The sequence below is a fragment of the Podarcis muralis genome, chromosome 3 (assembly GCF_964188315.1).
Source record: "Podarcis muralis chromosome 3, rPodMur119.hap1.1, whole genome shotgun sequence".
Lineage (NCBI taxonomy): Eukaryota > Metazoa > Chordata > Lepidosauria > Squamata > Lacertidae > Podarcis > Podarcis muralis.
This window is the reverse complement of record NC_135657.1, coordinates 52,453,062-52,477,269: the sequence shown is the minus strand read 5'-3', so window position 1 is coordinate 52,477,269 and position 24,208 is coordinate 52,453,062. Positions and strand designations below refer to the sequence as shown.

The 24,208-nt window shown below is 41.8% G+C and overlaps 2 protein-coding genes across 9 annotated transcripts in view; one reads left to right on the top strand and one right to left on the bottom strand.

Moving 5' to 3' along the window:
* The window catches only part of MAP3K4 (mitogen-activated protein kinase kinase kinase 4), a 71,175-nt gene extending 51,134 nt beyond the window's left edge, over positions 1–20,041 (top strand). For 3 of the 6 annotated variants that reach the window (XM_077925844.1, XM_028723836.2, XM_028723832.2), the window contains 14 exons: positions 391–469; positions 684–762; positions 3,107–3,203; positions 4,960–5,079; positions 6,480–6,580; positions 7,942–8,022; positions 9,769–9,960; positions 10,537–10,607; positions 10,700–10,816; positions 12,095–12,254; positions 14,390–14,512; positions 15,724–15,830; positions 17,659–17,838; positions 19,477–20,041. In XM_077925844.1, the coding sequence (XP_077781970.1) occupies positions 391–469; positions 684–762; positions 3,107–3,203; positions 4,960–5,079; positions 6,480–6,580; positions 7,942–8,022; positions 9,769–9,960; positions 10,537–10,607; positions 10,700–10,816; positions 12,095–12,254; positions 14,390–14,512; positions 15,724–15,830; positions 17,659–17,838; positions 19,477–19,497 (1,528 nt within the window). In that variant the 3' untranslated portion in view covers positions 19,498–20,041. The remainder of the gene's footprint in view (positions 1–390; positions 470–683; positions 763–3,106; positions 3,204–4,959; positions 5,080–6,479; positions 6,581–7,941; positions 8,023–9,768; positions 9,961–10,536; positions 10,608–10,699; positions 10,817–12,094; positions 12,255–14,389; positions 14,513–15,723; positions 15,831–17,658; positions 17,839–19,476) is intronic. The other 3 variants (XM_028723833.2, XM_028723835.2, XM_028723834.2) reach the window with 3 other exon arrangements.
* A 1,230-nt stretch (positions 20,042–21,271) lies between these two features.
* The window catches only part of AGPAT4 (1-acylglycerol-3-phosphate O-acyltransferase 4), a 64,910-nt gene continuing 61,973 nt past the window's right edge, over positions 21,272–24,208 (bottom strand). Inside the window, exons 10-11 of one of the 3 annotated variants that reach the window (XR_013392211.1) lie at positions 23,770–23,867; positions 21,272–23,450 (exon numbers count right to left, since the gene is read on the bottom strand). The gene's annotated coding sequence lies outside the window, so the exon portion shown is untranslated. Of the gene's footprint in view, positions 23,868–24,208 lie in introns of all 3 variants that reach the window. The other 2 variants (XR_003705943.2, XR_013392212.1) reach the window with 2 other exon arrangements.

Here is a 24,208-nt window from a genome sequence, read left to right as displayed (position 1 = left end):
ATCAGGAGTCAGTACACTCCCCCCCCCCCGTGCCACCTAAATCTGCTTTGGAAGGTTTTGGAAACCCCCAAAATAGGTTTAGGAGGCACATGGAGGAGGGGGAAGTCCTGTTGTGCCAATGGACCTTGTTCCATGAACACATGTCCCATTTAGTGCTGTGTTGAAACCCACCTTAAGGGTGTTGGGATTACAGTATTCTTTCCCATGCATAGCCATAAAAACATAGCTTCAGGGAACAGAGTCTTGAGTAGGCATTGTTGTAGATTTGCATAGTGTTTAGAGAGGCAATATTTTTGTGTAGCATGGCAACAGAGGTTGTTTTTCTCTAAATAAATAGAGCTGCTTATATAAGTACTCCTGGTTAACCAGTAACTTCTTTCTGCACAACAGGTGGGCAACACAAGGTTTTGATTTCCTTCAAGCCATCGAGCCAGCATTTATTTCAGCTCTGCCTGAAGATGACTTTTTGGTATGTCATTAACCACTCTCACATTTTAAGTTAACAAACACTATTGGCTGCATTTGAGACCAGATAAGGGCTGTTTTGCTGGTGGTTCATTTTATTCATACTTCTTGAATTATATATGTTCCTAAGGTATACATTTCAATTTGTTAAAGATACTGCAGGTACTTATTAGAAAAACGCAGTATTGTTGCAATGATGTTACTTTTCTATCTTCCAGAGTTTACAGGCATTGATGAACGAATGTATTGGCCATGTAATTGGAAAGCCTCATAGTCCTGTTACAGGTTTGTACCTTGGTAAGGCAGCAGCTACACAGTCTCTTCCTCTGGAACTTTACACCTGTAGTTTGTAGAAATAGAAACATGTCGTTGTAAGTGAATTGAATGTGTAAATCTAAAACACACACGAGTCACAATAAAAACAAGAACCAGCCAGTCATCCAGCTCAGTATGTCGGCCTCCTGTCTTCACAAAATGATGACAACAAATCAGCAGGAATGGGGAACCTGAGACTCTCAGGGCGTTATTAGACCGCAGCTTCCATCATCCTTGACCATTAGTCATGCTGGTTGGGGTTGATGGGAGTTGGGAGTCTTAACAACCTGTAAAGGACCAGTGTTTCCCCATCTCTACAATAAAGAATGCAGTTTTTAAAACCCCTCTAAAATATAAGAAGCAGCAGATAATCCATCTTGGCCTACTAGAACAGACAGGTTTTCAGTTTGGCTTGGAATGAGATCAGGGAGGTGAGGTGGCCAGATAACTCTTCTCAAGGCACAGCATTCCAAAGCATGAGCACAACAGCTAATTAAGTCCCACCACATGTTCCCACCACATGTTCCTTCCCGAGCCTCAGGAATTGGCAGTGCCTGTCCAGATGACTTCAGTGAGCATGGTGGTCCCAGGGCATGTTCTGAAGGGACAAGAGGCCTTGCTGAAGCTAAGCAGGCCTGGATCTTGTCAGTGTGTGGATGGGAGATTGCTTACGAAATGCACATGTGCTGCTGTGTGCTGCTTAGAGGAAGAAAGGCAGAAAAAGAATAAATAAGTAATAGGTGGTCCTTTAGGTGTCCTGGCACTTAAACCGCTTAACTGTAAAAGTAGAAACCAGCACTTTGGATTGGGCCCAGGAATGAACAGGACGCCAGTGAGTATAGTACAGGCACAGGCAAACTTGGCCCTCCAGATGTTTTGGGACTACAATTCCCACCATCCCTGACCACTGGTCCTGTTAACTAGGGATGATGGGAGTTGTAGTCCCAAAACATCAGGGGGGGGGGGCGAGTGTGCCTATGCCTGGTATAGAACAATAGTGGAATCACAGGCTGCTGACAACTGGCTTCAATCAACAACCTTATAGCTGCTTTCTACAGCAACTGAACTTTCTGAGCCCTCCTTAAAGGTAGCCCCATGTAGAGCATGTAATAGTAATCCAAGCTAAGGCACGTGTGACCACGCTCACAAAACAGTGGTGAACAAACTGAAACTATATGGGAAATAACCTTATACAGAATATTTTGCATTAAGTGAAGTTCATACTAATAGCAGAAATTGAATAGCTTTCCTGGAGATTCTTCAACTTAGCCCTGCACACATTGTTGGTGGCAAAGAACAAAAACAAGACTGATCAAACCATTGGTGGGCCTCTTATGAAACTGGTGGGCTACATTGTGCCGGGAGGTGCACGAGGTGTGCAGACATGCATGAACTAGAGAGGCCTGCAAGCCAATGTGGAGTCTTGTTGTGTATAGAGTGTGTCCTCCACAATTAGCTTGCCTTCCACTGCATAAAATGTATAAGCAAGGGAGTAGCTTATGTTGAGAGATCCACAACTGTGGCAGGTACAGCTATAAAGTGACAACATTAAAATGACTAGAAGTGTTCTGCTGATACCAGGTTAGGATCTCTCTTGCTTATTGTGGTTGAGCTGGAATGGCTCCTAATGGACCTTTGTCCATTAGGACAAATTGAAGAAATAATGGCATTATTATACTCCATTAGGAGTATATTGAAGAAATAATGGCAGTACTTGAGGAGGAAAAGAAGAAAACTCAAACCCGTGTTTTGCTTGAACATCAAAGATGCACTTGGGAGAGTGAACAACTTCAGTCCAAACAAGTCCAGGTTAATTATGAAAGAATATATCTGTAGTCAAGCTAAATATTTAAATATACAGAGCAAGTCCCATAAATTGGGAGTTGTCTTGTGGCTTAAGGAAGCCTTTGTACTTTTGCAAAATATTACACACACACACACACACACACACACACACACACACACACACTTTCTTAACTATTTGTACGCTAAATGACATATAAATAGGAATAGCTTACTTACTAGTGCTTGCTTTTCCATAGCCCACTACATCTCCTGGCTACTAGCCTGCATATACATTGGGCTGACCAGTTTCTTAAGTCCGCTTCTCATGGGATGGCAGGCAAATCTGAATGCACAGTGAGCCACATCAGTTGCTATTTGAGAAAATCTCTCTGGGTCGATTTCATCCCAGTTTCTTCCACTTCAAACAAATTGCATGAACTGGACCTCCATTACAATGATCCTGCATCAAATGTGACATGCATGTGTTGACTGTTCTCTTCAATCATCTGAATGCCTTCCCTCTGCCTCTTTCTGCTTGTAGCTATTCATCGGAATAGTCCCCGTCCTGTGAAAGTACCTCGATGCCATAGTGATCCCCCAAATCCTCACCTCATCATCCCAACACCTGAAGGGTTCAGGTATTAAAAGCTTATCCAGATCCTTACTGCTTGTATTCTAGAGGAAACTGGTGTTTCTGAAGTTGTTCAAGCAACTTTACCATTTGAACCTTGCTGTCTGCCTTTATCCAAAGGAGATAAAAAAAATTCCTATGTGCCAAGCCCACAATACTTTCTCCCCTTTGAAAAAATGCATAAAACCCCACAGTAATTTTCCTTATTGTTATGAGTTCTGTGAAGAATGTCATTGCCTCTCTGTAACATCATTTTGATAAGTGACGTAGCCTTTCTCCTCTATATCTGAACAACTTTCTGAATTTTATTATTATTTATTGCTTTCTTCTGTTCTCCATGATATGTGATTCAGTAATATGCTACTACAGTGCTGGAGCTAGAGGTTTGTTTTGTGTGTGTGTGTGTGTGTATGTGTGAGTTATAAAAAGCAGCAAGAGCAAGGCAGCTCTTTCTCCCCATCTCTGTCCACCACAGTCCTATCCTACAGTTTCTTGAACCTCTCCCCCCCCCCCCCATTTTCTTGCTGACTATTTTCTCTCCTTCTCCTCAAAAGATTGCAAACAACAGTATTAACCCGCAAACAGGTGGACCCTCCTAGATCTATAATATACGAAAAATGGAAACTTGGCTATTGATGACAAATTAGTGGTAGCTCTAGCAGTAATGTTACTGATTTTTAAAAACAGTTTTATTAAGAGCCTCAGACAACTGAGATGCAGAAAATGAAGCTTCTGTTGTGCTGCTTTCTCTTCTGGTTTTTTAAAAATGCATGTATGTGCATGCAAATCCCTGCGATGTTGCTGCTTCTGTTAAGTGTAGATTATGAAAGTTAGCTGAATATGGTGGCATTTCTGCATCTTGGAAATTAGAGGGTTTCCACATCAACTTGTCTATGGACGTTGTCACTACAAAAAATATATATACTATAAGAATTACTATACAAAGCCATCATGCGGAGACAGCATTTGCACACGTCACACTAAATCACGCTGGAGCAAGCCTCAGCAGATTTCAGATTTACATGCTTCTCTCCTCTCCCCTTGCAGATTGCAATGAGATTGGAAGCTTCTGCTTTTGCATAACTGGCTTGTTTAAACTGTGACCATACAGTAGTACCTCGGTTCTCAAACGTAATCCAATCTGGAAGACCGTTTACGTTCTGAAATGTTTGAAAACTGAGGCGCAAAGGGCTGTCTGCAAATCCAATTGAGAAAACTGGAAAACACGCAGCGGAAGCCGTTTGACTTCCAAGGCACGCTTGAAAATAGAAGCATTTACTTCCGGGTTTTTTAAATGTTCGTCAACGAAGATGTTCGAGAACCGAGGTACCACTGTATTTAAGATTAAATACAGTTCCAGGTCTCGACAAAAGGGCAAGCCATGTTTAATCAAAAGTGCGGCTCTGCGAAAGGAAGAGACAGAGCATGTGAGCCCAAATAGCTTAAGAGTAGGGTATGCCTGCTGCTGCAGTATTTGTACTCACTACAATTTTTGTTTACAATTTTGTTTTCAGTACTCCACATTTATAAATGGATCTCCTTTTGCTTGCTGAAAACAATCTAGGTCCTCAGTCGCAAGCATAATTTTATAGTGCAAACTGGAAACTTAATCTACTTAGAGCTCAAATAATTTTACAGGTTTTTTTAAAAAAATGAACTTTTCACAAGATTTTTTCAGACTACTGTTTTGAGTCACCGTGTTTTAAGAATCCAGTAAAAATGGACCTGAAAGTCTTTTCCTGAAGCTTTTCTTCTCACTGCAGCACCAGGAATGTCCCATGTGATGTACGGAACCATTGCAGCCCTGCTCTTAGTCGCCCCACTCCCGTCGGTGGTGACTCAACTCAGCCAAAACCACCTGTCAGCAGTACAAATGATATCAGGTAGCTCCACAACATAGCAGATTCATTCCTGTCCCCATCACTCATATAAACTGCTTGCAATTAGATCCTAGTAGTTCATCATGGTTCCATTATATGCTCCTGGTGATTACCTTGTTTCCTCTAAAAGTGTGAGATTTTTTTTTTTAAGCGCACGTTATATGTTTATCCATTTTAAAAAGATCATTTTTTTTTACCATGCATGCTTGAGAACAATTTTTTATTTAGTTTTATTTTAGAACCATTAATGCATGCAGTTTATTTCCTCTGTTCCTTTGCAGCTTTATAGTAGCTAGGTGTGACTGAACTAATACTGAACAGTGAGCCTATAATATGTACACCTCTCTTAATTTCATAAAATTCTACCCATGGGCATATAGAGCGAGTAGTAAAACCTTCCAAGGAGAGTTACACTGGTGACAAATCCACCATAAGATGTTTCTTTGGCACACTGAACAACATGCAGTGCACAAATGCTACCATACTTCATTTGTTCTTTTCAAGTACCCCATATTTCAGATAAGGAGAAAACCCAGCAAAAGCCAAGCAATTGTGTCTGGTACATTGATAATGGCATCTTTAATTTTATTTGTTTCTCTGGACATTGGGTTGAATCCATCTAAGCCATGCTTTGAGAAGACCCATTGAAATCAACTAACTTGCATCCATTGGTTTCAGGGGATTTATTCTGAGTATGGTCTAGTTGGATGAGACCCATTTTAAATTAGATTTTCAAAGGTATAGAATTATGACTTGACACAGGATCTTTCTTTCTCCCATTAATATATACATATGTATGCATACACCTGTATGCATAAATATGTATACCTTGGAAATGTATACTGCCCTGCCATTCCTTCCAATTGCTGCTGATGTGTTTGGATATGTAAGATGGCTCCATTTTTAAAAAAATGAACTACGTCTAGTGGACAAGCTCCTTTGATCTAACAGGATTGTTGCCTGGTTTATTGTAGACCAGTGACATCTGGCGCCTCCACAAGTGTTCCCCCTTCCCTGCTTCACGATGATTCCTGCATTGACTAGATGACCTTCAGGGTCCCTTCCAGCTTCACAGTTCCATGACTCTATGATCAAATGTAAATGTAGCCTTATGGTACATTTGCATGTACTGGTGCCATTGCATTTACCCCTCTCAAATATTAGTAGCAGCTTTTTTTTGGAGAACAATCCTATTTGGGGATTCCTCTCTCTCTCTCTCTTTAACCAGGATGCAGATCTAGACTATAAACATTTAGTTTGCTTTCTTAGTATGTGGCTTTCATTAACATACAGAATCATGGCTATTTCCACTTTATTTAAGCTTTCTGCTTTTAGAAAATTGTTGGGGGGCGGGGAGTAAAAGTGCTAATTACGACAGCAGCAGTGTGTGTTCTTTTAAACAGAGGCTCCAGCGTCCCTGAAAATGATAGACTGGCTTCAATTGCTGCTGAACTGCAGTTTAGATCATTAAGCCGCCACTCAAGTCCCACTGAAGAACGTGAAGGTGATTGCTGTCTAAATTGTAATGCTTCCCCCCGCCAAATTGTTTATGCATTTCTCCCTTAATCAAACAACCATTTTATTTCAAGGCCAGCAAACAGCCATTTTATTTCAAGGCCAACAAACAACCATTCAAGGCCAGGTTCTTCTGCTGAGCTATCAGTTTGACCTTCTCATTCCCAAATACTGTAGGTGTGAATCTGTCGGCAGATTAGGATCTATCTTTATTATGCCTTATGATAGAACGCTTTTCGTAGCAGATCTGCTATTGTAATTTAATGTAGTTGTTTGCATCATTTATGCTCCACTAACAGTAAGTAAAATGAGGAATTGTAAGTCTGGAGAGTGATCAGCTAACCTGCTAATTAAGTGCTCTGATGATCAAAGAGGGCATTAACTAAATGATGAAAGGCAACAAGTGATGAAACCAGGCAGGATTCCTGCCGAGACTACGCTTGTGGAATAAATAGAGGCGCCACTACTTTGAAGGCTGCGCTCCATAATTAGCACCAACCCCTACAAATACCCTTACAAATTGATACTGAAATATCAACATGTAGCAAGCAGACTCTGTTATTGAAAGCCAGCCATAGATATAGAATGAGAAATTGCCCTTATTTTTACAGCTTCATTATGACTAATCAGGTTATTGTCCATTCCAGACCTAACTTTTTGCTTATTAACCCTTCCAAATCTACAATTCTGTGATTCTAATGGGAACCTAGAACATTTCAGGTTTCGACACTCTTTTCAGTTTATTTCAGACAGTAATTTTGGTTTTCACTTTTTGGTTATTCTACATTTAATCATATTCCTATGCACAGTTGTTTTTATGTGTATAACCTTCAGTTTCTATAGAATGAATGCTTTATAGCATTGTCTCATCAGTCCCACCACCCTTATCCCATTCATCTTAAATTCATGGAGCCAAGAGGTTCCTTCTGTGAGTAGAAAGCCATTTCCACTTGAGGTGGGGAGGCATCAGTAGTCTGTGGTGCCATATAACGCTATTTCTGATAGCTTTCTGACCCACAGGAGCATTGCCTCCGTGGACACTGGGGGCTACTAAAAGGCATTGCATGGGGCAACCTAGCCCGTTTTTATGGCACCGGCCCCTTCCTCCTCCACCAAAACAAGTGGTGCTTGTTTCTACCCTTGCAACTAAATCGTCTCTAAAGAGTATGCAATCGATCTCCGTGTTTATGTAAATAGCTTATACTACTGTGGGGCCCTAATAATAGTTTGAACCATCTTCATATCCTAACATCAACAGGAACCAGTGCTAAGCAGTGGGTAAAAATAAATAAATCAGTTTTCTGCTCTATATCAGTGCCATCAGTTTCTTAAAGCATTTTGTTTTCACAGAGCCTACTTATCCAAAAGGAGACTCTAGTGGATCAGCCCGAAGAAGTTGGGAGCTGCGGACGCTTATCAGTCAGACCAAAGGTAAAGATAAGAGTTGGCTACTTAGCTGTGTTGTTTTGCCATTAACGCTAGCTATGATTTTTAGGAATGCCCTCAATGCCAGTTGGTTTTGCTGTAAGCTCTCACCAAACTATATCTTCCTAGTAAATGGACTTGTATTTCTGTTAGTACATCGCTTGTAGGGTTGCAAGAAGTTTTGTAAGGAGAACTATATGAATTATTGCGAAAAAGGACTAAGAAGGAGTTTATTTAAGATTTGGATTTTATAGCAATAAGTATTAAAATAAAATGCAAAATCAGAAAGAAAGTTAGAAAACCATTAGTCAAGGTTGACGGAAGTCCTAGGCTGTGATAGCCAAAGGTTTGTTATATTGTATAAGATGGGATGTTACTTTTGGAAAACATGTGCAAAAACCAATAAATTGTATGTATGTATGTATGTACCGTATTTTTCGCCCCATATGATGCACTTTATCCCCTCCAAAAATGAAGGGGAAATGTGTGTGCGTGCTATGGGGCGAATGCAGGCTTTCGAGCGAGGGGCATCGGTGCGCACCGACCCCTCTCGCTCTCCAGGCTTCAGGAAGCTATCCGCAAGCCTTGCGAGCCCGGGGGAGTTCCCGCGGGCTCGCAAGGCTTGCGGGCAGCAGCCTGCAGCCCGGAGCACGGGGCGCCCTCCGGAGGACACCCTGTGCTTCGGGAAGGTGTCTGCAAGCCTCCCGCGCCCGGCGGGAGGTCCCGCCAGGCGCGCAAGGCTTGGGGCGGCAGCCTGCATCCCGAAGCACGGGGTGCCCTCAGGAGGACTCCCCGTGCTTCGGGAAGGTGTCTGCAAGCCTCTCGCGCCTGGCGGGAGGTCCCGCCAGGCGCGCGAGGCTTGGGGCGGCAACCTGCATTCCGAAGCACGGGGTGCCCTCCGAAGGACGCCCCGTGCTTCGGGAAGGTGCCTGTTCTGGGGGCTTGGGTCGGGGGAAGCTTGGGCTTCCCCCACGCCAGCCCCACGCCTGGGGGGGGGAAATAATTTTTTTTTCTTTATCCCCCCCCCCAAAAAAAAACTAGGTGCGTCTTATGGGGCGGTGCGTCCTATGGGGCGAAAAATATGGTATGTATGTATGTATGTATGTATGTATGTATGTATGTATGTGTTTCTGTTAGTATACACAAATGTGCATATTGGTGCAAAACCTAAACTTGACAGCCATTGACAGCTCTTAATGCTGGTGGAGGATTCAGAAAGTTATGGCATTTACTGAATCATTTCAAGAACCACCAAACTAAACCAAAGATGAAAATGCCTTTTCACATGAAACCGAGGTGGTACAGTTGCTGCACCATAACCCCTCAGTCATGCATGGCAAAAGGTTAGCGGGAGATGACAATAGATACTTGTTCATGTCTATTCTCATTCATGGCCTAAATTTAAAGTGTACAAAGAATGACTTATGAGTTTTATCAGCATTGCAGCTTACCATATCTTAAACTCATATAGTAATGGTTCTCTATAGTCTGCTTGCTTTTTTTTGGTCTAAAAGTCATTCTCTGCCTGCTTCTGAGGTTGATAAGTTTGGCTGATACCAGACAGTCATGCATATATGGTGCTGTCTTGTGTTAGCCCTCTACCGACTGTCTGATTCGCAGCAACTCATTGAGATTTCAGGCAGAGATCTGACAGCTCTACAGCCTGCTTTCCTTTTAACTGGAGATCCCAGAGATTGAAATTGCAATAACAGGACTTGTTCAAAATTTCCCCCTTTCTGTCTTAATTCCTAGACACTGCTTCCAGGCAGGGACCCATGGAGGCAGTTCAGAAATCTGTCCAGCTGTTTGAAGAAAAGAGGTACCGAGAAATGAGGCAGAAAAATATTATTGGCCAAGTTTGCAACACTCCCAAATCTTACGATAACGTCATGCATGTAGGCTTGAGAAAGGTGACTTTTAAGTGGCAGAGAGGAAACAAAATCGGTAAGTTTCTGGTAAGCTGCTTTTCAGTAAACTGTATTCCTAACTGCGGTTTGTTTTACAATACATGAAACCCAAGCAGCATATTAAATGTACTGTTGTTGAAGATAGCATCTGCTGAGTATAAGTCAGTGCAGTAGTATATGGAGAAGCACTTGGGCTGATTGCCCTTTTCCCCACCCCAAACGCATGATCATCTTTGTGAAGGAGGATATATGTGCGTGCATCACCTGGTCTTCCATTTCTGCGTAATCACAGTCTTCTTGTAGTTTATGGATGGAATCAGTTGAACATTTTACTCATGTACTCAGTGTTGTGTGTACAAATTTGCATTTGTTACAAAGGAGGTTCTTCTGAAATGATCTAGAGGGGACTTTGCCCAAGCAGCTTTCTCTGTATGGAAGTTCTAGCAATTTAAACACTACTTGCCTAAAGCCTCAGTTTCAATTAATACCATTAGAGGATGAACACAGAAAAGTTACATTGAGGATCCATACACATATTTACAGGAGTCATTGTTCATTCTGTGAGCAATATGTTCAGGCTGCTTACGCTGTTATTATTTTTACAATTCTGCAGGAGAAGGTCAATATGGGAAAGTGTATACCTGCATCAGTGTTGACACTGGTGAACTGATGGCCATGAAAGAAGTAAGTTCTAGACTTATAAAACACAGTGAATTTTTCTATTTCCTGCTTTGTATCAGCAGCAATGTTAATTTTAAAAATCACTGTTTTTGCAGATAAGATTTCAACCAAATGATCACAAAACAATCAAAGAAACAGCAGATGAATTGAAAATTTTTGAAGGCATTAAGCACCCTAACCTGGTTCGGTACTTTGGTGTTGAACTCCACAGGGTAAGCAAACCTCAGTCGCTGCCACACGCAAATAAGTTAGGTCCGCAAACTTTAATCAGTTTAATTGGTAGGAACACACAGAACCTTTGGGGCCCCTTTTACATGCCATATTAATATTATCATGTTGCATTTCATCACATCTGTACATGGTCAGTGGAAACAGTGGATGTGTGATATATTTCAGAACCATATTTGGGGATGTTTTCAGCTAAGTTTAGTCAGAGTAAACTCAGGGATATCCATGAACCTAAGTGAATCATGTCCATTAACTTCAGTGTGTCTACTCTGAGCTGAATAACACCCTTCCTATTTAAGAATCAAAACTGGGTGTGATATGGAAGCATCATACTCCAGCTTCTCTGTGTCTTTTTATGTGCTTAAAAGGAGTAGCTGGAGTGGGTTCAGTTTGGGTTGAGGCTGAGCAGAGATGGCTCTAACTGAAATCCCTCCTCTCCGAAGCTGCTGGAGGTGGGGATACAGGTGCAGTGTGGGTACCCACAGCAAACCAGCAGCATGAAGTGGGTGGCAGTTTAGATTTGGAACAGACTTGTTCTGCAGTCTGCTTCAGAGGGTAGGACTAGAAGTTTGTTGGCATCCGTCTGTCTCGAGAGACGATGGAGTGCAGTCAAACCACTGCATTAGCAGTACCAAAGTGACCTCCGCACCAACCAGGTACAAGCTTGGTGTGGAAATTGCAAGGAAGCCGATTTTGGTTAAACCTTCACAGAAACTTATTTTAAGAGAGATTTAGCAATAGAACAGAGTGTTTTTGGGAGGTGGTTTTCCAAACCAGCAGAAGTATTTTAGTGGAGCCTGGAACGGCATCTATCAGGGATGCTTTTGTTGCAAGATTCCTGCATTAGGCAGCAGGTGAACTCGATAATCTACAAGGTCCGTTCCTACTATGAAATGGATATCGCACCATGTCTACACTGGCCCTGCATATTTTATGTTGCAGCATAGAGAGTCTTATGGATGTTGTATGAGATAAAAGGATTACTCTTGCATTAGGTATGGTGGCCCAAACTACTTTTGTCTGGTATGCTTAGCAACCATCTTCAAGCCCATCACAGCAGACAGTTGCCATTCCCCCCCCCCTTACCAGCTGTTGCCTGTATAGAACACATCTGGGACAAGGTACTGTGCTGTGCAGCTACCATTCCAGGCAAAAACACAAGGCATTCGTAGCTTACAGAAACATGTGTATTTGAAAGACTCTTACTCTGCATACAGAAGATGCAATGAGACCAGATTCCTTTCTTTGCTCCCCAACTATAGGAAGAAATGTACATCTTCATGGAATACTGTGATGAGGGAACTCTAGAGGAAGTGTCAAGGCTGGGCCTCCAGGAGCATGTCATTAGGCTTTACACTAAGCAGATCACAACCGCCATCAATGTGCTGCACGAACATGGCATAGTGCACCGGGACATCAAAGGTAAGCAGCACTTCTGAATTCTTTCATTTCCTTTTTTGCTCTGGGCTGATCTGCAGGTTTGCATTTAAAAAACAAACTTTGGGAAATAACAAAACACGGGGATAGAAAGCTATGCAAACCCCATGTTAATGAGATTGCCCCAACTTTCTTTATTTCTTTTCCCTCATTTCAGGGGTTTGGACAAAATGAACCTTGGGATCCCTTTCAGCCCTACAAGTCTATGATTCTCTTATTTAATGCATATTCTGCTTTTCCTCCCAGAGGAACCTGGGATAGCAAACACACCTACAATTTAATTTTTTTTTAAAAAAAAGCATTCTCAAACAGTTCAAACATTCTACAATCAGTTACGGTTTAAAGCATTAGAACATAATGTGTCACCCTTTTCCTTCTGGATTAGTGCTTCCAGAACCTTATTTTCTGGGGCCAGAATGTATTACTGGTGGTGGTTTCTGTAGTTGGTAGCCAACTCCACGAGTTGTTGAAATCTGCTCCGGAGGGTTAGAGGTGGCCCAGGAGAATATTGGAGGGTGGCTAGTTGAGGGGAGAGATCTGTGAAAAAATACTACCCCACCTCTGTACTCTGGGGGAAATCCTCCACTGGATCCTAGTGGATCCCATTCCTGGGGGTTAGGCAAGCTCCAAGACACTAATTCCCAACTGTGCATAAGCATACATAAAAGAAAAGTATATGAAGAAATCAGTATCTTTTCAGATTTTAGGAGGTTGGGCACTGAAAAAGAATATAACCAACAGGCAGCTGTTCTTGGATCCATAGCTTTGATTAGCCATTACATTTCATCATTTGGAATCCAAGTCACCATTAGGGCCAGAGTTTTAACACTGCCAATCATAAACTAAGGATTGGAATGAAATTCCTTTATCAGGTCAGTGTTATCCCATGAAAGTGTTTCCCAAATGGGTACCAAAGTGCCAAAAGATGGTATGAGTCATAGGTCCGACAAGCTGCTTGGCCTCTAGTTGTGGAGTTTGGGCAGAGGCTTGAAAATAGGCCCGTGCTTGGGTAAGAGTTCCTGAGACAGCCCACTGTGCATCCATTTGCAGTGTGAGGAGCTGCTTCTCGACTCTAAACACAGCATGCTGGCCTGCACCTCTTCTCCTTCCTAGAAGAGTTGAGGGAACAGCCCCACATATTGCCTCTTGTGCTCTCATCTCCATTTGGAAGGATGTGCCCTGACCATTGGACCGACCCTCCCCTTTCCTATACATGTCTCCATTGTAGAAGGAGAAAAAGGAAATTGGGAGCTAGCTGAACTCAGGTCAGTCTAGCTTGCTGCATTTGCCCAGGCAGTCGGGGAGAGCTGCCTGAATGCTTCCTGTCCGGCTTTCTGGTAGGGATGAGGGAGAAAGACTACAGGGCCACGTTCAGTTCTCATAGCAACGCTAGTTAGACTGCTTGGGGGCTGAGGTTCTTTCTCCATCTCAGCTAAAGGCTTTAAGGGTGAGACGATGGAAAAGGAGATTAGACGCTATTTAGCGTTTTGTGGGGTAGAGAAACTGCAATCCTAATGGCAGCTTCTCTTTCTTGTTCCTCCCTTAGAAAAATGGTGCTGAGTGGGGGGAGGTGTAATAACAGATCCCTCCATGTTTGGGGAGTCGATGTGTCCTGGGTTATAGGAAAAGGCTTTGGCAAATGAATCAAAGAAGCGGGTATCTCCCAGCTCCTGGTGATGTGAAAGACTCTTTTGGACCTAAAATAAAGTTTTTCTGTTTCCGCAAGTTGTAAGTAGATACAGTGGTACCTCGGGTTACATACGCTTCAGGTTACATATGCTTCAGGTTACAGACTCTGCTAACCCAGAAATAGTACCTCGGGTTAAGAACTTTGCTTCAGGATGAGAACAGAAATCGTGCTCCAGCGGCGCAGCAGCACCAGGAGGCCCCATTAGCTTAAAGTGGTGCTTAAAGTTAAGAATAGTTTCAGGTTAAGAACGGACCTCCGGAACGAATTAAGTACTTAACCCGAGGTACCACTGTATCTATGCCTGGTTGCCTAGCGAGACCTCCAGACCAGTAATTAGGGTGATCACTCTATAATAAACTGTCTCCTTTGGGTTTAAAATCCTGTCTAATTTTTTATTTAAGAATCAATCACTCTCCCCCCTCCCTTTCAGGAGCAAACATATTTCTTACTTCATCGGGGCTGATTAAGCTGGGAGACTTTGGCTGCTCAGTGAAATTAAAGAATAACACACAGACGATGCCTGGCGAAGTGAATAGTACTTTGGGGACTGCAGGTAATAGAGAACATGCCAAGGAAGTTTCCTTGTGTGTACTGACTAAAACCAATGAAATGTGTTATTGTAGACAATTGCTCTGATGCATTGTTTTGCTATGGGCACATGAGCTCTGATGTTCACATTGATAGTCAGGTGCCTAGCCTTACCCATGCTGGCTTACCCATTCATTTCAACTGGCACACGTTCCCTTGTGTATGGGAACAAACCTCTTGACTTGAGGCCCTGAAGAATCGCTGCCAGTCAGTATAGGCAACTCCAAGATAGTCTTCATGCAGTCTGACTTGGCATGCTTCAAAGTTAACATTTACAAAAAGGATCAGATGTGCTTTACATTATTAAAATGCAAAAACAAATCACTGTGTGGGTGTGTCTGATTTCATGCCCCTTCCATCCCCCCCACCCATGCCATACCCTGGGATGATAATACCAATTTATTAGTCATGAAAACAGAGAGAGTGTGATGCACTTTGGACATTTGATTTTTAAAGGATCTATTCCTAAAAATGAATTCTATTCCTAAAACTTTCTAGACATTCTAGACAGCACTAGTTGTATTGCATAAATCATTAAATAATTTGCAGAATGACTTTACCTTGGAAGCTCATTTTGCACTTGCTCTGCAACAGAAGACTAATGAAACGTTTATTCCGTTTCTAGTCAGAGCACAGGGAACAAATTATATGTGAAACATTCTTTGTTTATAAAAAAGACGAATGGTATTGGCTAAAGCATTTTATATCAACGGCTGCACAAGTAAATAATTTGGTTATGTCCATCAGTTTTAAACTACAAATCTGGTTTTGTAGGCATCAGTTTAAAGTTGACATAAATTCTTATTGTTGGCTGCTTAGCATAAGAGAATTTTAAAGATATGGATTTCTGGCTCTGTAGCAGTCCAGCATAACCACAATTTTGCAACTTTCCATTGCTTGGAGCAAGTAGAAAACTGGGATATGTAACTCTTTAATTTAGCAGAAAATATCTGGAGGTGGTTCGTATTAAACTTGTGAAAATGTTTTTAAAGTATTGACTACGTGCATTTAACACATTGGAACAGAGAGCTGATGATCAAATAAGCAACCTGTGTTTGCCAGCAAGACAAAACTTATGCTTGGACATGATTTGGTTTCTCAGTTGAATCCCATTTGTAGAAGACTCTTCTTCCTTTTGTTACATAATCTGATGTGATTATCTGTGTTGTTTCAAAGCATACATGGCTCCTGAAGTGATCACTAGAGCTAAAGGAGAAGGCCATGGGCGTGCAGCAGACATCTGGAGTCTAGGCTGTGTTGTGATTGAAATGGTCACTGGGAAGGTAAGCGTTATTGTACAAGATTAAGCCAACCTCAAATACTCATGAAGCTGTATGGTAGTGTAAAAGAGATATGGGCAACCTGCAGCCCATTTGTGTCAAATAGTGTTTCTACCAGCATGAGTTTGGCCAAACTGTGGGAGGCAGTGGAAGACAGAAGTGCCTGGTGTGCTCTGGTCCGTGGGGTCACGAAGAGTCGGACACGACTAAACAACAAGCCTGGGGGCAAAAGATGCCCAACTTTGTCTAAAATATCCTGTGGCTGAAATTGAGAAAATTGTTGAGGAATTGTACTTGGGGTTGTTGTGTTGTGTGTGTGTTGCAGGAGGACAAGGACTCATTTTGGATAATAAAGTAAAAGCTCTGTTTTATTTGCTCAGTGTGCTCTCCTCATACAAAGGCCTGCTTTGGATGTGGATACTTTGGGTTAATAAACTGCGATGTGAATAAGCTTTGTGCCCAACTGTATTGACCCTTCTTAGCACATCACAACAAGCTAGGGTGTCTGCAGTTCATCACAGCTTCCCATTACATCCAAAGCACCAAATAGAACATGCCGGCATATGGCTGTTGCATATCTCAGCTTGTTATCCAATGCCATCCATGAAATTTCTCATAATGGAGAGAACATAATCAAGTCTGCTCCATATATTTGTCTTCATTCTCCTTTCAGTAAAATACCTGTATGTTAACTGGGTGTGACTGGAAGCACAAATATTTGACTGTCCCCACATACATAGATCAGGTGGTAGTATCAACATGGATTTAATTTCTGTGTAGAAACTAATAATTTATGAAGGAGCTTCTGTTTGGGGGGGCAGGCTGGACAGGATACTAGACTGTTAAATTTCCCCCCAGTTTGGAATGTAGCCACTGCATTTATGTTGTGTATTAGCGAAACATCCACTATGCTGTGCTCTGCAGGAAAGTCCAAAGATAGAAGCACTCAAAATAATTGAACTAATACTGAAGCCCCGTTTTGTATTCAGCATGTGCATTAAGCCGTCCCTGAGTTGTAGGGAAATGTTTTGGGGACAGAATGTTTTGTTTGCTGCCATTACCAGAGCCAAGAAATACAGAAAACTCAGTTCTGAGCATCTGATAACTGCAGTATAGAAAGCAGAACCTCTTCCCCATCTGCTGAGTATAATTTGTTGGGGCTTTTACTGCTGTGTAATTGTATCCCAACAATTTTCACTTATTGCTGGAACACATGTTTTTCAGAATGCCCCAGTCTCTAATGTATTTGAAAGATAATAATAGGTTGTAATCCACTACGGTTCTGTCATTTCAGAATGGCCATTCTTTGCTTTGAGTGTTACTCTGTATCCTATTTCATTTTGGGCTTTGTTTCCCCATTTTTGATAATGTAGACCTGTAATCAAGTGTGTGTGTGTGTAGGATTTATGCAAAGAGCCATATCATATTATACCCATATTATATATATATATGGACAGAGGTCCATATAGTTGTTATGTAACGCTCCTTGATGTGCAGGTTGAGTGTTAATGTATTTAATGGAACAGGGAAGCAGCTAATTTTCTATATACTGATTGAGAATTTCTCCATAAGACTGTGCACTTGTTTAAAATCCTAAGAGGAGCCTTTCTGGATCAGGCCAAAGGCCCATCTGGTCTGGCACCCTGTTCTCACCGTGGCCGACCAGATGCTAAAGGGAAGCCTACAAGCAGGACCTGAGTGCAGTCCGAATTGAAACTTGCACAGTCTGCTATTCGAGGGTTTTATGCTGCTTATGGAGAAATGCAGCACCAAGCCTATGTGAAATCAATTCATTTGCAACCTTACCCTTTCAACACCTCCTTCATTGCAGAGGCCCTGGCATGAATTTGAGCATAACTTCCAGATAATGTATAGAGTAGGGATGGGCCATAAGCCTCCCATCCCAGAAAAGATAAGCCCAGAAGGAAAGGACTTCCTTTCTCACTGCCTGGAAAGTGAGCCAAAGATGAGGTGGACAGCTAGCCAGCTCCTCGACCATTCATTTGTCAAGGTTGGTTTAACTTCTTTTGTTCTAATTTCCATCAAGAATGGGATCGGGATGTTAGAGAACTGAATCTCTCTTCAGATTACAATTGCACTGGCCAGGAGCACAAGGCAGTTGCTGGATCTGATGCTCTGAAGCAGGGAGTCTGCTATATCCTTGTGTCTCCACACAGTTAAAACCCCTAAAATGGCCAGGGTCCTAGATTATGTGGACATGGTATTGCAGGTTTCGTGTTTCAGAACTTCCGCACCAGCACATGGACAGCAGTTTGCATGTGGGCCTTCAAGGATGCCATCTAGAGAGCAGCGCCGTAAAACATTGCCATCTCCCTCACACGACTGTAATCACATGAGGGCTTGAAAAACTACAGCAGAGTCTTTCCTTCTTCCTTTAAGCCCTACTTAGGCATTAAAGAATCGTGCGATATCTGCTGGCTTCACCCATTCTGTCACATCTTGCTCAGCCCGCTACCCTCCTTTTGCTGGAGGACAAATACTGTCCTCATGTAGGGTCCCTGGCCAGTGCAAGTACTGAAGGTTTTCTACCTGAAGGCCTTTTCTGATGTGGGGGGGGGGGGGAGCCAGGATGTCCCCCATTTCCTCTCCCACAATTCTACTGAGGGTTTATTGCGTTTTAAAGACTACAGATAGCCAACTGGAGAGGAGCAGGAAGAGACACGGAGTGCTTACTGGAACAACTTTTAAGTTTTAAAAGAACACATTATTATTAATGGATTTTCTTATCCGTCCTTGACCATGAGGTCCAAGAGTGAGTTGTGATGGTTTAAATATATAATACTGAAATCAGTTAAAATGTATCTTGTTACATCCCCCACGGGAGTGAGCATTCACACCAGTATACGTCTGGAAAAGCAACCCTATGCAAGTGTTCCAGTTCCTCCCACAATGGGGGAAAGTACTGGAAGAGGAGCAGTGTGTGCCCTTTCAGAGCTAGCTGCCCTTTCTCTTTCTACCACCTGGGTGTTAATGCCAGCCTAGTCTGTTTTAGGTTATAGTGCATTTCTGGTGATCTTTTTATCCACTATGATTGAGTTCAATGAAACATTATTGCAAACATTTAATTAACATGCTTAATTCTTGGTAAAATACTACTACTACTACTACTATTATTATTATTATTATTATTATTATTATTATTATTATTATTACTATATTATGAGCTGGGAAAGCCTGATACCGTAGCAGACATCTTTGGTGTTGGGCACTCCATTCAGAAATGAAAATGGAATGTTTCCATGGAATCGTAGAATTCCTGGGTCGGCTCGAACCGCAATCTTCTGGTTAACATCCGATGTCCTGACCCATTGTGTCACTGGTAACCACCATTTTCCCTATTGATCTTCAGCAGGAGAGGTCTCATGATCAATGTGAATGATCATGTGTATATCTGAAGAAGTGTGCATGCACACAAAAGTTCATACCAATAACAAACTTAGTTGGTCTCTAAGGTGCTACTGGAAGGAACTTTTAAATTTTGTTTCGACTACAGCACATCAACACGGCTACCTACCTGTAAATGAATGAGCAGCGCTGTCTTTACAGAGCGCTGCAGAGCCCTCATTGAACCTGTGCACAGTAAATTTGATTATTTTTGTTTTCTCCCGGTCACTATAACCCTTCCCAGGTGTGCACAGATGAAGAATGAAGTTATGCACAATGCGTGGCCTCCTGTTCTCTGGTGAAGTATCTCTTAATCACTACTGTATGTAATATTTACATAAAGACTATGCTGAGACCCAGGATACAGTTCAAAAGTTTCCGTGACTGAAGACTGCACAGGTGACCAGCGTCACTTCTACTGCTGCTCTCATTCATTTTCCTTTGGTGGGCGTTGCTCCCGGGACGATGCCCACGAGTTCAAAGAAGCTGCATGTTTCCGTGAAAGTGCCATTACTACTGTATAATGGACCATGACCTTATTTTTGTTCCTTCGCCTCCATTTCTTATATGACTGAGAACTGTAAAGTTAATATGTAGTATTTTTGAACTTTCTAGGTTCGAAAAAAAGCAAAGGTTAGTGTTATATCAGGTATTCTGGACCTTGTTTTTACTCTCCTGTTTGTTGAGTGCACTGACTGTGAACTTCTACCTTTTTTTGTTGTTTTTTTATTGGCCAGCTTGATTTGTTATGCAAAGGCTGTTTGATGAAATCTAAAGGCCTTTCCTCAATAAATTGTTTATTTTAGGAAGTCCTTTTCTTTATTTCATTGTTCGAAGCTGTTATGCGTTAGTTCTGTCAGCGCATTCAAGGGCTGTAATTTTACAGTACTTCTGCAACATTTTAATAGTCTAGTTTAGCTCATTGATCTAAACCATAGTGTACATCACCAAAACTGATGCAATTTATGTCTACTGATAAGGTAAGTAGCAGCTTCAGGATTTGTTCACAATTGTGACTTGACCTGCTCTTTAGTCCTCTGCCCAGTCTGAAGTTTGAACACCAGTGCGCAGAAGTAACTGGCGCTTACTTATTGATCCTAAAACACATTTGATGTGCAGGTATAATTCTGGTGGCATTTTAAGACCTGTAACCTTAAATAGCCAAGTTCTTTTGATAATTCTACAACATTCAACTTTCAGGTCTTTTGTTATTCATCACAGAAGTGAATCTTGAAAGGCTGCTTTTGTGATTTTCTTGTGTGTGCTCCCTCTCCCTCTCTGATGTGTCTCCCTCTCTGTTGCTAGTTTCTAAGCATTTGTGCTGTATTTGCCTTTATAACTTTTGCTTTGTTTCAGAAAAGATCCTTTTTAGGTATAAAAAAGCAAAACTGCTGGGGATGACATGACAAGACCAAATCTAATCCCTTGGTGGTGGTGTTCATCATGTGCAAATAGCAAGAATAGACTGTACAGTAATACCTTGGTTTGCAAATGCCTTGAGAGTCAAACGTTTTGGCTCCCGAACGCTGCAAACCCAGAAGTGAGTGTTTGCAAACAGTCTTTGGAACTGGGATGTCTGATGTGGCTTCCCTGGCTTCTGATTGGCTGCAGGAGCTTCCTGTAGCCAATCGGAAGCCACGCCTTGGTTTCCGAACGTTTTGGAAGTCGAACAGACTTCTGGAAAGGATTCTGTTCAACTTCTGAGGTACCACTGTAATCATAATATAATGAAGTCTTCAGATGAGCAGGCCATCATACGATTGTGTTCACTGTGTGGGTCACAAACTGGGCTGTATGAATCAGACCAAGTGTTTGAGGTGGATGCTTGGCAGTGGCATCTTAAAACCTGTATATGGTGAAGAGCACAGTAGAATATATTATTTGTTCTTAAAAGAAAGACAACTGAATGCTTCTATTATATTGTTTCAAGCTGAACTTGGGGGGGTTAAAAGCAATCCAGATGTTTAGACCTCTTCTGTCTTATCAGTTTGAAGTTATTGGGTAATGTAGATTCATAAAAATTACAAACTAAACATTCATTATTTTAACATCTTTATTTTTGTATAAACATAATATTTAATATTATTTGTGTTAAGGCAATTTTAAAACATACAGTTGTTCATGGGGCGTGAACACTGATACTTAACAAGACAATACGAAATTGCTTTAATACACCAAACCAGAGTCAAATTTTGTTATTTTGGCAAGTACCCTTTCAATCTCAGGTGATATTTTTCTCATTACCTGCCCACGTGTGGAGAGCTGGGATTCAGTGTTAAATGTACATGTTCAAATTTTAGGTTTTCAGAATGTCAAAATAAGCATAACAGATCATCACAAAACCTCGACTGTTTATGCCTCCAACTCTCACTGCAGTCAGAAGAAATTGAGGAAGTGCAAGGAATGAATCAGGTATGAAAGTAATTTCTTTTATAATGATAACCCTCTTCCAGAAGGTTATAATGGACTAAAATAGTCATATTGAGTTAAATCATGAGGCCAGGTTAGTTATTTATATGGGGCCATTGGTACATATGGCTTTCTAGTCAAATTAGCAAAAATAGAGAGCTGCTACTGTTTAATAGTACTAATACTTCATTGTCTGCCATCCACTTCCAGTTTCTTACCCTCTAAGCTCTGTCTGTGAGTGTGAAAAATTTAGATTTTTCAAGGGTTATTGGAAATGGTAAAGGTAAAGGACCTCTGGACGGTTAAGTCCGGGTACGGCATTCACCTCGCTTTTCAGGCCGAGGGAGCCGGCATCATGTGGGTCAGCTTTCCAGGTCATGGGGCCAGCATGACTAAACCACTTCTGGCATGACGGAAACCAGAGCGCACGGAAACACCATTTTACCTTCTCGCCACAGCGGTACCTACAGTAGTCATCTACTTGCACTGGCGTGCTTTTGAACCTCTAGAGCTCCAGTTGTTCTGTCCCAGCTTCTTGGAAATGAGCCAAAGGCAAGTGTAGTTCCCAAACATCAGAGGGTCCAGCTGGCTGAGTTGCAAACTGCTTTTTAAACTACTGTTTAAAATGAATATTTTAGGGGCTTGGCACAGGCCTTGCTGATAGGGAAACTGGCTCAGTGTTGTGCCCAGACTGACCAACACACCTCTGCTACTATTCACAGGTGAGGTATGTGCCTTTTCTAAGCATACTCATACTTCTGCCAGAAAGTTGAGATTCATAATGCAGTCCTAATGCTTTTGAGCTGTTGGTAATTATGAACAACCTATGCATGATACTATGATTAAAAACTTTTTACTGACTCAGTGGTGTCCGAGGATCACTGCTTGTGTGTTTTGGAAGCAGATCAGTCATCCTAGAAATACGCTCATCAGAGGAAACTCAGTGTAGGTAAGGGTCACTTAACGCCATGTTTGTTGTGTAATTCCTCTGCATTTAATTACCTAGTAACTCTGTAAACAGACTCCTCTTGTTTCCTTGTTGGTATTTATGGACTGGGTTAATTGCATTGGCCCTCTGTTGTGGCCACAGCTTGTTCCATTAAGTGGCAGTGAGGAGGAGTTTGCTCCATGCAGTAATAGTCATAAAGGTGTGAGAGGGGGGATTCTAATTAGCATGCATCAACGTGGTTTTAAAAGTGGTGAATTTTAACATTCTGAAAAAATAATCCAAAAGTCAGGAGCAGCTGAGGCAGAAACTGCATTTCTCCCCCCAGAATGTAACACATACAGAAACATATACCTTGGAGAATGGAATTTTATAAGGGAGCTTGCCGACATTCTATTTCCCCCCTTGGTTCTGGGGCTTTTTAAGATAACACAGACCACATAGTCTGTATCCCAGTCAGCGACTGATTCACGAGCTAGCTTTTTTAATCGCCTTCTGAGTTGCTTAACGAAGTATTCAGCAGAATGCGAGTAGTAGAACTTTTTATGTTTCTCTTCAGGCTACAGGGTAAGAACATCAAATTCTTCCCTATAACAAATGTTTTCATAGGACCAGATCCTTCACTCTGACATGTTTGCATGCAGACTGTAGGCTTGAATCTTGAATAGTTACTTGAGTCACTGCTGACAAGGCGTTTGTGTGGACAAATGTGCAGGTTTGGTCTCATTGCTGTTTGTTTTTTTGTGTAAAGATGGGGTAGGTTAAGAACCACTGGACTTCCTTGAACTTGACAGAAGGCAAGCAAAAAGCACTAGGGCAGCAGCAGCATTTCAGTTCTGAACAGCTGCTCAGCTCATGGAGCTCTGTAGTAAAGAGTAAAAGCAACATCACTAGTCAAAATATGTTCACCCCCCTGCAGAATGTGACTAACTTAACAGCACATCCTGAAAATATATGACTGGCAGATGGTCTTTTGTTACATCACTGTTGTATACCCCCTTTTTCAATGAAGACTTAAAGGTTTTGCTTTATAGAGTGTATATCGTTGCAAAATATATATTTTATTTTCTCTCCCTCCTTTTGTCAAATTATGACAAAAGCACAATGGGGGAAAAGCCAAATATTTGCTTCTGATGATTATTGATAGCTAGGTCCAAGTGTACACTTACGTAACTTTCTCACCTTCAACAGACCACTGTCACTTATCCACCACCAGTTCAGGCCTCAGATATTGTTGAAATGATTTATAGTAGACATCCAAATATCTCCTGCATTTTCTCCTACACATAACCAAACCCAAACAGACAAAGGAAAAAGCAGGGTATAAAATAGTATACTTGTAGGGTCATCTAGTCCAATACATGGCCCCCATCCAATTTGAAACCATACCCAGACCCTGTTTTGCTTAGTGCTACTAGCAGTTTTATTATTTATTGGTTTTATTGATAAGGTCAAATATGCTTACCAAGTACATGATCTAGCCCAGATTAAGTACGTTTGAGGACAAGTGATTTCTCAAACATGCTTAAAGTGCTGAATTCTGGATACAGTGGTACCTCGGGTTACAGACACTTAGGTTACAGACGCTTCAGGTTACAGACTCTGCTAACCCAGAAATAGT